Source organism: Narcine bancroftii, chromosome 1 (assembly GCF_036971445.1).
Source record: "Narcine bancroftii isolate sNarBan1 chromosome 1, sNarBan1.hap1, whole genome shotgun sequence".
Lineage (NCBI taxonomy): Eukaryota > Metazoa > Chordata > Chondrichthyes > Torpediniformes > Narcinidae > Narcine > Narcine bancroftii.
Window position 1 is genome coordinate 341,060,538 of NC_091469.1, and position 15,575 is coordinate 341,076,112.

General features: G+C 40.2%; 1 protein-coding gene across 2 annotated transcripts in view; it reads right to left on the reverse strand.

The window, feature by feature from the left end:
* Positions 1–1,141: 1,141 nt before the first annotated feature.
* LOC138748959 (leukocyte elastase inhibitor-like) overlaps positions 1,142–15,575 on the reverse strand; it is a 42,571-nt gene continuing 28,137 nt past the window's right edge. For both annotated transcript variants that reach the window (XM_069909929.1, XM_069909938.1), the window contains exons 4-7: positions 15,305–15,422; positions 10,207–10,349; positions 7,996–8,163; positions 1,142–1,904 (exon numbers count right to left, since the gene is read on the reverse strand). In XM_069909929.1, the coding sequence (XP_069766030.1) occupies positions 1,503–1,904; positions 7,996–8,163; positions 10,207–10,349; positions 15,305–15,422 (831 nt within the window). In that variant the 3' untranslated portion in view covers positions 1,142–1,502. The remainder of the gene's footprint in view (positions 1,905–7,995; positions 8,164–10,206; positions 10,350–15,304; positions 15,423–15,575) is intronic.

The window sequence follows — 15,575 nt, forward strand, 5'->3', positions numbered from 1 at the left end:
GTGTGGACTCACGGAGAGTGGAGATGTAGCACTCCCGCAGGGTTCAACCATCCAGTCAACTGCTTTAAACAGTCAGTTAAAGCAGCTGATGGTGGTTTTATTTAAAATCCTGCAACCGCAGGGTCTACACCCAAGATGGCGGCATCTTTGATCGGCAGCAGCCGCGAGGGGTTGCAGACTCGAAGGAAGTGGATATCTGGCGCAGGCAACCAGAAAAATGGGGAGACCAACCCCCCCCCCCATCTGAGAAGGAGAAACAAAAAGGAGATGAACCACAGGATGGTGACCACAGCAGCGGACCAGTAAGATCGACTGAAGGACCCACACAAGCGGTGGGCTGTTAGTAGCCTCTTTTAAACTGCAGCACCTGGGCCCCATGTGCAAGTACTGGGGCAAAGGTGTTGGAAGCACCTTTTAAGTTGCAGGTGGATCTACCCATTAAATCACCAACCCAGCAATTTAAGCGAGATCCCACCCCTGCAATGACTCGTCACGTTTTCAATGGAAGTTTGGATGATGGCTGCCCGGTGACGCTTGCATTCAAACACTGACGTCACCAGAATAAGCGGGTCAGCCATTTTCACTTTCAAGTCACCTGTGAACATGGTCCAAGTAAGTTTCACAAGGTTCCTTACTTCTGAGGTAGGTCAGGGACCTGGTTGGATTCCAAAAGGGTTGACTGGGTCCGATCCTTTCTAACGACCACATAACTGGGCCGCTAACTGAGTAAATTGCCCGGTTAACCCCATTTTACATGGCAGTTTGAAAGAGCCTAATGACTCGAGGTGAGGAGCCCACAAAGGTTAAGGGCTGCTCGAGGCTAAGTCAAGGGGTTAACACCAGGCTGTGGACTGCTGGAGATTGGCTGAAGGGATACCAGGCATCAGAACCAGGATGCTGAGGGATTTCTAATCGTATTGGAGGTTTGGACCTGGAGCTTGAGTTGCCCATGGTTTATACTGGTCTGGCTGTGGGGGCTGCTGGAGGAGATTCCAGGGACACTGAGTTACTCTGCGGGTTCTCACTTTTGCTTCTCCTTCTGACTGTAAGAGGCACCTCGGGCAATATCTGCCAATGGTTAATCTGTCAGCAGGCAAAAGTAAATTCTGTATAAAATGACAGTTTTATTACATGACAATAATTGTATCAATACAAATTGCTTTATTTATTGATGACAGCTACTTTGAAATGAGAAATGCATCTTTAAGAATCCAAAAAAAATTAGCATTTTTTCCTATAGTTTGGTAAGTCAAATATAAACAAAATTGTTCAAACTGATATTTAATAAGCATTTGTCAATATCTTAATGAAGGACTCAAGCCCAATACCTTGGTTATGTATCTTTACCTTTGCTATATAAAGTACACTGTTTGACCTGCTAAGTTTCTCCAGCATTGTGTTTTTTTTTTTAAAAAGCTCTTCATTTTATTGTAATCCAGTAAAATGTTATCGTTAATGTTTTTATTTTTCCCAACTTTGTGTTACTTACGTTAATCAAGTGTTTAGGGAGTAGCGTATCGACCAAAGAAGAGAATGCTATTTGTTTTGTTGTGCCGAATGAAAAAGAGGAAAGGGTGATCAGCGGTGAATAACACCTCCTCACGTAAGCAACACAACACCACAGATACAGCTGTAGCAGCTGCTGCCTCAGTTCCTTCCTCATTCATCTCCACCACAGCCTTATGAACAACCTTGGACACACACAGGTTACCAGCTGCAGACATTCCAGAGAGGTCTGCCCTATCACTGAAAAGGTCAGTTATTCCCAGACAGGAAAGAACAGAATTTAGCTCATTGTTATCCTCCAATTTAAACTTGGGCAAGTGCACAGAAACTTCGATTTTCTGCATGCTGGTTTGACGTGTCCATTCTTGTAGCTTTTTCAGAGTAAGTTCCTGCTCCAGCTGAAAGACAGGCAAAAAAAAAGCAAATAAGTGGTTAAAGACAAAAAGCAAGGAAAGCTTAACTACAATAAACAAAGACGTTAAACGTCTCGGCTGGATTTAATCCCCTGAGGAGCAGGTCAACTGGTGGGGAGCCCAGAATTTTGTAAAGAAAATAATGTTTTTTTCTCATCTCCTATAACACCAGACAGATCTGGGATAGAATGGAGATTGAGTACATTATGAGAGGCAAGATATTGTGGTCACAGAGTAAGTTGGAAAGATGACAACACCTCTTGTTTGCTATTGTTGGTTTTGGACAGTAAGAACATTAAAAAGATAGGATCACAGTCAACCATTTGGTCCCTCAGGCCTTGTCTCTTCTGTACCAGTTCCCCATAATGGAAGTGACCAAGCAAGCCCCCCTCATTTTGCTTTCCTCAGACATGCTGAGAAAACATTTACACATGCTTCGATCTTTTGCCTTTCCTTTTGTTCTTATGATAGCAGGAAAGTAATACCTAACACAAATGAGTCTTCAAAGTTGATATTCTCCCACGTGCCAAAATAACAAGTCAACAGACTTGAAATGTAGCCTGTCCATTACCTGAATTCAACCCAATTTTCTTTTAAACTCAGGATTCAATTACCAATGCCCAAAGGAGTGTTTGAACTATAAAACATGGAACAAAGGTCGTTTGTAACATTGCAGCTGTGAGTCAAGGTGTGGTAATGGAATAAAAAGGAGAGATTTGCTAAAAATTGAACCACAGGTTGGCTAGGGCACAACTGCAGCAAAAAAAAACAAACACATAGCAGGAACGTTACAGGGGTTTATTTCCAGAGAACCAGAATTGAAGTTGTGCTCAATTTTTATTAAACCTAGGTAACCCCGTGGTTAATGTACGACAAGAAATTTTTATCACTATGTTGAAAAAATAACAATGAAGGTGCTGGAAAGAGTGCAAAGACGATCTAGAGAGGTGGTAACTAAAATGTGAGGGTTTAAAAATTACTAAATGTGGTTGAGGGTGTTGATAGTCACTGGAGAGGAAATGTTTCTGGTTGAAAAGCAAAGAACAAGTAGAGACTATTATTGCAGACATCCATCAAAAATCCAATAATGGATTCAGTGGAACTGCCCAACGAATGGAGAAAACAGGGAATGTTTAAAGTAAATAGTGCTAGATGTATATAAGGATACAGTGAGTAAGCATGAAAGGAACAGAATTGTGCTGATAAGATTTGGGTGAAGAAGGCAAGATAAAGGTTGAGTACAGCATAAATACTGAGTTGTCCTGATTGGGCCAAATGTCTTGTTTGTCTTGTCCACTATGTTAAATCAGTATGGATGCAGAAATAGTAAACTAAACATTACACGCCAATAATTGAATCATGCAGTCATGTCTGGTTCAGGGGAAGGATAATGGAGAGGAGAGAAAGAATCTTCCTGAACCAGTGTGCCATTCAAGAATTCAAATATCTCCAACTGTTAAAGACAACTTTCAGATAAAGAAAACAAGACCAACATTTACGAGCACTTTTAAGCAGAGATTGATGTGCCGCAAGAAAAATTCAATAGGAATAACATTTTTAAGCAATTTTGCAAATAAATGCATAGTTAAGTTGACATACTGGGCAATGTAGGCATTCTTTTTTAAAAAAAAAGAGAATGGATAAAATTGGACTAAACTATGCTGACCCGCAGACATGTGTGTCAGTCATTTTAGGCTAGAATTCCTGTTTTATGTTCACCAAATGGATGAGCAGATAATGGTTTATTTACTGTCACACAAATTAAGCAGATACATGTATATTATGGGCCCTGCAATTAAATCATTCAGCTAATCTACACTCTTTCATTTGCCAAGCATATTGTTATGATCATACCCTACCCTGCAACACCAGCATTAAACATGTTATTGGCATTATTGGAAGTCAATGCATTAGCTACACAAATCACACCTATAACAGATGTAGATCAACTTGCCCCTGACATCCCAAAGATTTAAGGAATGCTCTCCACTTATCTGAATGACTTCAGCCTCAAGTATTTTCAAGAATACAAAATCATTCAGGACCAAGTTGCTAGCTTGATTGGTGCATAGCTGGACCATCTATAAAACACATCATAATTACCCCACCTTTACCCAAGGCTATTTTCCCCCCAATCTTTTTTATTGGTTTTAACATATGCAAAATACTTAGATACATAAGGTAGTAATAATAATAATAATGTAAGTTAATATTGAGTTACAAGTATCAACAACGAACAAGGTACATACAAGCCCATGTTGTTAAGTGGAAAAAAAAGAGAAAAAAAAACATTCCTAAACTAAGAATCAAACCCCTCTCTGAGGGCTGCCCACCAATAATAATTATGGGGTATCTTAAAAAAAATTAATTTATAAGTTTTGAAAGTAATTGATAAAACAAAGGTAAGATTGATGGCAGTAGTAGAAAACCTATTTTTTTTTTCTGGAGAAAGACATCCCATCATATCCGACAACCATTGAGTACGAGTGGGAGGGACAGCATCTTCCCATCTTCAGCAAAATGGCCCTTCTAGCAATGAGGGAAACAATGGGATTGTGAAGCAGTCAGTATTAAATCCATTGGCCCACTCGTACCCAAAAAAAAAGCAATGAAAGGACTAGGGGTCAATACCCCTTGCCAGAAATAATAAAGAAAGAAGCACATTGGAAAAACACATTTAGAGATAATATTAGGATAAAATTTAGCTAACTGAACCTTAGAAAAGTGTGCTTGATTGATTATTTTAAATTGAATTAATGAATACCTAGCACAAAGAGAAGATGAAAGAACACATTTCAAAAAAGAATCTCATGTCGTTTCAGCAAATGGTTGTTGAATGTCTTGCTTGCATAATTTCTTAATAGCACCAAGGGAACTATTCCTAGATCTTAAAAATAATTGATAAAGGGCAGAAATCAATCTTTTATGATTAGGTTTAAAATTATATACTTCCCAAATAAGGTTAAGATCTAAATACTTAGATCTTCAATGTTAAAGAATTTAAGAAACTCCTAATATGTAAATAACAAAAAAAGTTATTTAGGTATTTTAAATTTAATAGATAATTGTTCAAAAGAAGCAAGATTTAGGTCAATATTTAGATCTAGAAAAGATTGGATACCCAAGCTTAGTCACTGAGTATAATGGATATCTTGGACCAAAGGTTATATAAAAAGTGGAATTACGTAGACTAGGGCTAATCAATTGTGAAACAGTTTGGTTGAGGGTGTTGATAGTCACTGGAGAGGAAATGTTTCTAGTTGAAAAGCAAGGAACAAGTAGAGACTATTATTGCAGACTTCCATCAAAAATCCAATAATGGATTCAGTGGAACTGCCCAATGAATGGAGAAAACAGGGAGTGTTATGGTAACCAAAATCTTTTCTAAATTGAAACCACATTCTCAAAGTGTGTCTGGCGACCAAATTATCAGTTAACTTGAAATCCAAAAAAAAGGCAAGGTGCTCCAAGTATCGAAAGGCAAGAATACCTTTTAGTAGATTGATCTCTAGGTCAATTCATCTTGAAGCTCCTTGGTATTTATTATGATGAATCCAAATATATCTAATATTCTCTGCCCAGATAATAAGATCTAAAGTTAGGCAATACCAAACTTCCTTTTTTCTGAGGCAGGAGCGCTTATTTTTCAAAACAAAAGAGATGAGAGAATCTAATGAATCAAAAAAGGATTTAGGATCAAAAACAAGAACAGCTTGAAAAATATATAAGAATTTAGGCAAAATATTCATTTTAATACTATTAACGTCCAATTAAAGTCATCGAAAGAGGAGACCATTGATATAGGGATTTCTTAACATAATTCAGTAAGGGAAGGAAATTTTCCTTTCGCAAACTTTTTAGCAATAGAAATCCCTAGATAGTTAAATTGATTTTTTTTAAAACAATTTTAAAAGGCACAGATGAATCTAAGGAGCAGGAGAGTTCAAGACAAATATTTCACTCCTCAGTAGGTTTAATTTATAGCCTGAAAACTGATCAAATTGACTGAGGAGTAGCAAATTATGTGGAATGAAATGATCAGGATTGGATATGTATAGCACAAGATGATCAGCATAGAGAGACACCTTTATGAGTATTTCAAGCTCTAGAGCACGCATGTCAAACTCAGGCCCGCGGGCCAAATTTGGCCCGTGATATAATTATATTTGGCCCACAAGATCATATCAAATATGTATTAGAGCTGGCCCGCTGGTCACTGCGCCAGTATAGCACATGCACAGCTAATACTACAAATCTCAGAATGCTTTGCAAATGCGTTGGCGCTGGCCCGTCAGCCCGCTAATCGCCCCCACCTCCTCTCTTTACTTTCATTAGCATCTGCGACCTGTCGCCCAACTCACATGTAATAAACCCCTTACGAAAAATGGCCAAACCAAAGACAGAAAACAGGACCTTTCAACACAGGTGGGATGTGTTCATCATTTTAAAAGACAAACCTGTTTGTCATTGACTTGTTGGATTGTGAAAAAAAAAACATTTAAAAGGAGCTTAAAGGCTATAGAGAAATATTATTTATTGAATATTTTATTTCTCATTTGTTAATGCTTCTTCTGGAAAGAGTTTAACCAAAACTATTATTAAACATTTATTTTAATAAGAAAAAGTTTAGCATTACATATGTTGAAAGAAGAGAAAACATGCAGATGTTGTTGAAAATTTTCAATAAATATTTAGTTTGGCCCATGACTTAGTCCAAGTTTTTAATTTTGGCCCTCCGTGAATTTGAGTTTGACACCCCTGCTCTAGAGATTCCAAAGATCTCTGCTGATCGCCGAATTAAATAGAAGAGGGCTTAAGGAACAACCCTGTCTGGTTCCACAATGCAGTTTAAAGGGTTTGGATTTATTGGAATTAGAGAAAATTGAAGCTGTAGGGTATAGATATATCACTTTAATCCAATTAATAAATAGAGAATGAGATTAAATTTCTCTAGTACACAAAATCAATATTCCCATTCCACTCTATCAAGTGTCTTTTTTGGAATCTAAAAAGATAATACATTCAGAGGACAAAACTATGGGAGAATACTGAATACCTAAAAGATATTGAATACAGAATTGTGAGTAATGTCCTTAAATTAATCCCGTTTGATCCTCAGAAATAATTAGAGGTATAACGTTCCCTAACCTAGAGACCAGAATCTTAGACAGAATTTTGGCATCAAAATTTAAAAGAGAAATTGTTCTGTAAGAGGAACTGTCTAAAGGATCCTTATTCTTTTCAAGAATAAGAGAGATAGAAGCATCATAAAAGGTTTGCAGCAACTTTTCACTAATTGAAGATTGAGTAAAGGCAGAGTCCAAATAGGGTATCAGCAAGTGAGGGGGAAAAAAATGTACAGATCTCCACTGGGAATCCAACTGGACCAGGACTTTTGCTGGACTGCAAAGAGTTAATAGCTGCCGCTATCTCTGACTGAGAGATAGGCTGTTCCAATTTAAATCTGTTTTCTGAAGTGATCATCAATTTATTCTAAAAAGTTCAATATTGAAGTTTGATCTTGAGTAAAATCAGAACTGTATGGTTTAGAATAAAATGGGAAAAAAGTATCATTTATTTCAACATGATCACTAGTGGTCTGGCCGTCAGCTTTACGATTTTGGCAATAAGCTGTTTAGATATCTGATTTTTTAATTTGCCTAGCTAAAAGTTTACCAGTCTTATCCCCGTGCACATAATATTTAGATTTAGTCTTGAGGAGTTGGGTTTGTTTAGGATAAGTAAGAATGAGATCATATTTAGTTTCCAGCAAGGCTATTCTGACAGCACCTCACAACATTCAAGGGAACTTGGAAGCATTACCATCCTTTGAGTCATATATCATCTAGATTTGGGGAAATAAATATTGCAGATAATTTATCATTGAGTATAAATTAGAAAACTTACAACTCAATCGCCTATGGAATAGCTTCAATAGCTACAGTTCAAGAGGATGATTTTAAGGCATTAACAGCAAAAAAACAAATAATTAAACTGTCAAGATTATGCAGGTCCAAGTCCCAGTTGGTATAATCTATATTTCCACATAAGACATGTATATAAAAAATACTCTTACCTGTTTAAGACCTGTTGAATTATCTCCAATGTCATCAGGCAACAAGATGATCATACTCAAGTCTTCTTCAACATATGGAAGCTCAAGAACTTTGATATTAACTTTAGGAATGTGTCGGAAAAAGAAATCATTCCTCTGAAACATCATTTTCACTGGCCTGCTGGTATTCTTTTTAAAACAAAAGCAATCAATTCCTTTAATTATTATGTACTCAATAATACTGAATGATAATTATTCAGAAGCAAAACTTTAGCACGACTTGTTAATGTAAAAATACAGATGTCATCTTAAAAGATAAAGTTCTTCATTTAAGCTCAAAATATTTAGATAACATTTGTGTTGGACTGACACAGTGCTGCAATAATCCGAGGCTCTGCATTCTGGGTGTGATATTGAACTGGAGTCCTGCCTGCTTTCCCAAGAGGATATAAAAAGTTCCCTTGATACTATAAATGATTTCCTAGCTAATTTATCCTTCACTCAATACTAATAAGAAATATCTAGTCACTTTGCTGTTTGTGGGATCTTGCAGTTCACAAACCAAGTGCAGCACTTTCAACTTCACAATAGTTAAAAATACTTAAATTGGTAGTGCAATGCTTTGAAGTGTCCTGAGAGTAATGCCAGAATCAGAATTTATTGCCATGAAATTTGGTGTTTTGTGGCTGCATCATTGTGCAAACATTCATATTCTTCTTCTTCTTTGGCTTGGCTTCACGGATGAAGCCAAAGAAGGGGTGAATGTGATAGTACAGATTCTATCACCAACCAGCGTTGTCTCCGCTCCATCCTCAACATTCATTGGAGCGACTTCATCTCCAACATCGAAGTACTCGAGATGGCAGAGGCCGACAGCATCAAATCCACGCTGCTGAAGATCAAACTGCGCTGGGTAGGTCACGTCTCGAGAATGGAGGACCATCGCCTTCCCAAGATCATGTTACATGGCGAGCTCTCCACTGGCCACCGAGACAGATGTGCACCAAAGAAGAGGTACAAGGACTGCCTAAAGAAAGCTCTTGGTGCCTTCCACATTGACCATCGCCAGTGGGCTGATCTCGCCTCAAACCGTGCATCTTGGCGCCTCACAGTTCGGCGGGCAGCGACCTCCTTTGAAGAAGACCGCAGAGCCCACCTCACTGTCAAAAGACAAAGGAGGAAAACCCAACACCCAACCCCAAACAAACAATTTTCCCTTGCAACCGTGTCTGCCTGTCCCGCATCGGACTTGTCAGCCACAAACGAGCCTGCAGCTGACATGGACATTACCCCTCCATTAATCTTCGTCCATGAAGCCAAGCCAAAGAAAAAAAGTGTAGGATGACTGTGATTGACTAAGACTGTATCTACATCTACTGGCAGGTCTTAAAGGATTGCTCCTAGCCAGACCAGGTCATTCTGGACTGGTCAACCTCCTTGTGATATGCTCCAGTCTTTTAGTTAATAAAAGCATTGGTTTGAATCAACAAGTCTGGTTCTTTCGACACGCATTACATTGTGGAGAATACTTTGTTTCCAAATCGTACTGACTGTGGTCTTCTGATGAGAAACTCAAGGATCCAGTTGCAGGGAAAGGTACAGAGGTCAAGAGTTTGTTTCCTCAGTGCTGGTCAAGAAGCTACAAAGTTATTGAAGGCTGGGCTGTAGTCAATGAAGAGCAGGCGTATGTATGAATTTCTGTTTTCAAGGTAATCCGGAGCCAAGTGGAGAGCCAGTGATTTTTCATCAGATGTGGAGCAATTGTGACGATAGGCGAATTGGGTCCAGATCAAATAATCTTGTAATAAGTAATAATGAATATGAGGCTCTCTAAAGCTGCACACATTTTATATATTACTCTGCAGAAAGCTATGTATGAAATAATATTTAGAAGGGCAGAATGCAAGTTTCACCTTTTCATGAAGAATTAAAAACAATAATTAAAAAGGAGGCATGGTTACTGTGGCAGTTACATCAGTGTCCTGGGTTCGAATCTAGGGCTGTCTGTAAGGAGTTACTCTGTTCTCCCTGTGACTGTGTGGGTTTCCTCCAGGTGCTCTGGTTTCCTTCCACCCTTCAAAAACTTAGAGCTTGTTGATTAATTGGTGCAATTGGGGCAGCACAGGCTCAAGGGTCGAAAGGGCCTGTTACTGTGCTGCATCTCTGAACTTTAAGAATTTTAAAAAAAATTAAAGAAAAAATAGTCCAATGCTGGTTCTTTGTTTAAAATACCTTATTTAGTCTGAACGGCATTTCTACTGTGTCTTTTTCATTAAACTTTTCGGCCCAACTTCCTTTAAAGTAGATGGCATTCACCAATACAAGTTTGGTGTCGCTGCTAACTGAACCTGAAGCCAGCAGATCTTGGATCTTACCTGAAGGAAAATAGACAAGTACATTTGTAAACTACACAACAGTGGCAAAACGATGAGTGGTTATCATTCTGAAACTTTGATATTTAAAATTCCTTGAGGTCAGGAATGAAAGAATTTTTCTTTCATTCAATGCAAGAGTTCACTGTTGAAAAATTAAACGTTTTCTTTGCATCTATTCTCATTAAGATCATTCTCTTGCATTGTTAGACATGTAGCAAGATTGCATGGTCTGTCCCTAATTGTACACAAAAACCTAACTGCAGATCATAACATGTGACGGTAAAGCTCTGATATTTTACCATTCCAGTGTTTGGAAATTCCAATGGTTCAACAACTGGTTTATCAGGTGACATCTCTCATGCTCTCTTGCATGCATCAGATCATTTTTAAACCAGTTTCACTTACTCCCTTTAAACTCATGTTTTGCTTTCATATTATTTCACTGTGCAACATCTAAGAGTTTTTAAAAAGTGTGTTGAAGTATGAATTGGAATAACATCCAGTAATCCAGATAATCTGTGCTGGATGAGCAGAGTACCTGTACTACACAATATATTTTGTACATTATCCAGATTGCAGTTTCTTTGGGAACATTGCAAATATGGGGAATAATTACTATAGAGAATTCCTTGATCATCTGCTAAAACAAGGAACAGACTCTCCACATCTCAGTCAATCCCACCAATGAAATGACATGAATGGCATATGATGGGGAAATGGAAGAATCCACAAAAGGTTCTTCAATACTACCAGTTGGATGAACTACACCTCCATGCCTAACAAAAGAGTGATTATGGATCCCAAAAAGGGAAAATTTTCAGCCCACTATTGTGATCATTGACAAATTTGCTGATAATACTACAGAAGTGGGCAGTATAAAAAGGGGCGATGGTTCAGCATAAAGGAGGAACATTGAAAACTTGGCTGAATGGTGCACCAATGACTACCTCACATTCAACGTCACCAAAACCAGGGAGCTGATTGCAGATTTTAGAAAGGGTAAAATCAGAGGTATGTGATACAGTGATCATTGGGGGATCAGAGGTGAAGAGGGTGAGAAAATTTAAATTCCTGGGAGTCACTATCTCAAAGGACCTTTCTTGCATCTAACATATTAATGTCATGAAGAAAGCACGTCAGTGCCTCTATTTGCTCAGGGGTTTGTGGAGGTTTGATACAACATCGAAAACCTTGGAAAACGTCTACAGTGTGTTGACCAGCTGCGTCACAGCCTGGTACAAGGGCAGCAATATCTCTGAGAGGAAAGCCCTGCAAAAAGTAGTAGACACAGCCCAGTACATTACAGGCAAAACTCTCCCCTCCATCACGAAAATCTACATGGAACGCTGCTGTCGAAGAGCAGCAGCAATCATTAGGTATCCACACCACTCAGGACATGCTCTGTTCTCACTGCTGCCATCAGGAAAGAGGTATAGGTGCTGCAAGACTCACACCACCAGGTCCAGGTACAGTTGCCACTCCTCCACCTTCAGACTCCTAAACAACAGTCTCATTTACAGCCTCTTAAATAAATAATGGACAAATTATTTTTTATGTATTTGCACAGATTATTTACATTTCTTTGTTCACATTTCTCACTTTTAAAAAAAATATGTATTTTTTCTTGAGCACAACTTACACTACTGATAACTGCTGGGTCTGCGAGTAAAAGAATCTCAGGGCTGTAGGTGAAATCATATATGTAAAATGACAATAAACATGAACTTGATCTCATGTTCTCAAAATTGAAACAAGATAGTACCTCAGCTAACCGAAGCACAGGATTATTTATTTATTTGTTTATTGATTGATTTTTTTTTAGTTGGCCCAATTAAAACCCAACTCATACTTGGTTCCCATTGGCTCATTTTGGTTGTCAGACTCTGTCATGGATGAAAAAACAATAATTCTGGATGATACTCTGATTACAAGCTTAGTAACAATTGATTTTATTTTGTGTATTATAAACAGAATGTAGTCTATTGAATTGTTTATTGGTACATGTACCAAAATACAGCAAAAAACTTTGTTTTGTCTGCTATCCAAACTCATGTTCAAGTCTAGAAAGTAGTGCAAACTATACAAGTGCAAGATGTCATGTTCCAGCAAATCAGTGTTCAGGGTGAAGAATTACAAAGTGCAGGGTATAGCGAAAGATCCCGTTAAAACAGTGCAAGAGCATCTTTTACGAATGAGTGGTCAATTTAGCAGGCTGAAAACAGATGGAAAGAAATAGCCCTTGAAGCTGGAGGTTTGGCTGTTCAAGACTGTCTATTTTATACCTGACAAAGTGGTGAATGAAAGTTTATGATCCAAATGGGATTAATCATGGCAGCTTCCCCAAGACAGCAAGGGATATGGACAGAGCTGATAAGAGCAGAGGTTGACAGCCTGAGCTACATTCAGAACTTTAATGGCCCAAAAGATATGTCAATTATTACAACAGCGCAAATGTGAATTGCAATCTGTCCTAGTTAGATTCCTGTATCACGTGATCCAACATGTCAATTTTACTTTACTCTGTTCAAAACCAAATTTTGACAAAACTCTATGCAACCAATTCGCATACAGCATAATGAATGTCAAATATTTCCTTACAAGTGAGTACTGGGGCATGGTTATGGTGTTCAACAGAAAAATTGCCCATGTGCACACAATAACATCACATTAGCACCTTGTAATAAAAACATCACACAAGAGATTAGACATCTGGCAGTACCTTGATGAAGGCTTCGGCGCAAAATATTGGTTACCGGTGCTGTGTGACCTGCTGAGTGTCTCCAGCACAATTGTGTACTGCAGGCAGTACAGGATGTCTGAAAGCACAATTTAATACCCAACAGAACGGCTCGAAATTTTGAAGAAAATTGTGCTCAGAACTCACATTCACCAGAAAAACTAGAAGGTGGATGCATTACTGACCTGATTCTAAGGCATTACTGTGAGCGGAGCTGTGCGCATGACTCTGACGCAAAGTCCACAGATTGTACAACAGGTTTTAATTAGCTTAAACTTTGTACACCAGTCTTAGTATCTTTGCTGGCTCCATGTCTGACTGTCCCCCGAAGAGGCCGGCTCAAGCCTTTATACGGGCCGGTGATTGACAGCCAGCAGGTGGAGGCAAGCCTCCCAGGTTGCCTCTCTACAGGTACAGTGGTTAACCCCTGCCATTGTAGTGGTTGTATCACTACATTCACCCCCTTCTTAAAATAAGTTCTGGGGGTGGGTGGGTTCCATGTCCTCATTGTCGGGTAGTATCTACAAGTTCATCCAGTCTGACCTTGCAGGACAGGCTCCAGGTCAATGGTCAGTAGGGGCAGGGCTGCCTGAGGGTTGGCTGGGTCTGGGGCGGCCAGTGGTGTGGGCAGAATGGTGTCTGGCAGAGAGGGGGTGTAGGTGGGTCTGCAGGGAGTTGTCTAGAGAGGTGGAGAGAAGGTGTCAGCCCCCAGAGGATCCTGGATGGGCCAGGGATTCCCAGGTGAGCGGATTGGACCCCGCTGCTGCCAGGTCCCTGGTCCAGATGGTTTCCTCTCATCCATTGGGGTACCTGACGTAGGCGTAATTTGGGTTGGAATGGAGGAGGTGCACCTGCTAGACCAGGGGGTCAGATTTGTAGGTCCTCGTGTTTACAGAGGGGTTCTTGTCCCAGAGACATCAGCCATGCTGGCAGGCAGACGCCAGCCGCCGATTTCCTAGGAAAGGAGAAAAGGCGCTCGTGAGGGGTCTCTTTGGTAGCCGTGTACAAGAGCAACTGTATGGTGTGGAGGGCCTCTTGCCAATACCTCAGGGCCAGGAGGACTGCCTTCCAAATTACCCCATTCACACACTCCACCTGCCCGTTGCCCTTGGGGTTGTAGCTAGTCGTGCAAATAGCCATGATGCCTCGCCCCGTCAGGTACTGGTGCAGCTCTTCACTCATGAAGCTGGACCCCCGATCACTGTGAATAAATGCTGGGCATCCGAACATGGTGAAGATCTGCGCCAGTGCCTTGATAACAGAGGCGATGGAGGTGTCAGGACAAGGGATGGCAAAGGGAAAACGGGAGTAATCATCTATTACCAGACATTCTTATTTATGGAAGGCAGTGGTCCCTTGATGTCGACGCCGAGTTGCTTGAAGGGTCGAGTGGCCTTCACTACGTGGGCCTGTGGCAGGCAGAAGAAGTGCAGTTTGCACAGATCCTGCAGGAATCAGTCATGGTCCGGACTTTTTGGATGGTGAAGGGGAGGTTGCGAGACTTAATGAAGTGATACAGGCACATAACGCCCTTGTAGCAAAGGGTGTCATGCAATGCCTGAAACTGTTACTGCACACACGGTGCAGGTCTGGGACAGGGCATTGGGGGATGGGGTGGGGGGGGGGGGTCATGAGCTTCCCTGGCCTATACTAGATGTTGTAGTTGAACGTGGCCAGCTCGACCAAGATCTTATTGTTCTTGATCTTGCCCCTGTGGATGGTGCTGAATAGGAATGCCACTGTGCGCTAGTCAGTGAGAAGGGTAAATCTCCTGCCTGCCAGGTAGTGGCACCAGTGGCGGACTGCTTCCATGATCGCCTGGGCCTCCTTTTCGATGGCGGAGTGTCCGAGCTCTGAACTGTTGAGGATCCTGAAGAAATAGGCCATGGGTCTGTCCCCTTGATTGAGGATGGCAGCGAGGGCAATGTCAGAGGCAATGCGCTCCACCTGGCATCGTGGGAGTCCTGTCTGATGTGGGCGAAGGCTGCTTGTGCCTTGGCAGGGAGGGGGAAAAGTGATGGCTTGGGCCAGTGGGTGGACATTGTCCAATTTCATTCTAATACAATAAAGTGGCTTTTACAGATCAATTGGAATATGCAAATTGGGTGGTGCAACTACAAAAATAATCAAAGAACCTTGGGATATCTGCAATGAAAAGGAGGGTCTCCTCTTTTTTTTAAACCATCATTCATCACAATGAGCATGAAGGACAACTTACCCTCAGTCTGCTCTTCAACCCATTTATTGATCTCTTGTCGAGTTTCATTTGCTGAAGTCATAAAATCAACTGCAGACAAGGCTGCTCCATAGAATTTCATGCAGGATGTCTGGAATTCCTGCACAATAGAAATAGGGAGAAGTAACCAAAGTGAACAGAAACTGCTCAAACCAAAAAGGATTAAATTAGTGAATTATCAGAATTTGTCCCACATGCTCACTGAGTGCACTTAATTAAATGAGTGATACTTTAATATTTTTTTTTAAAACTG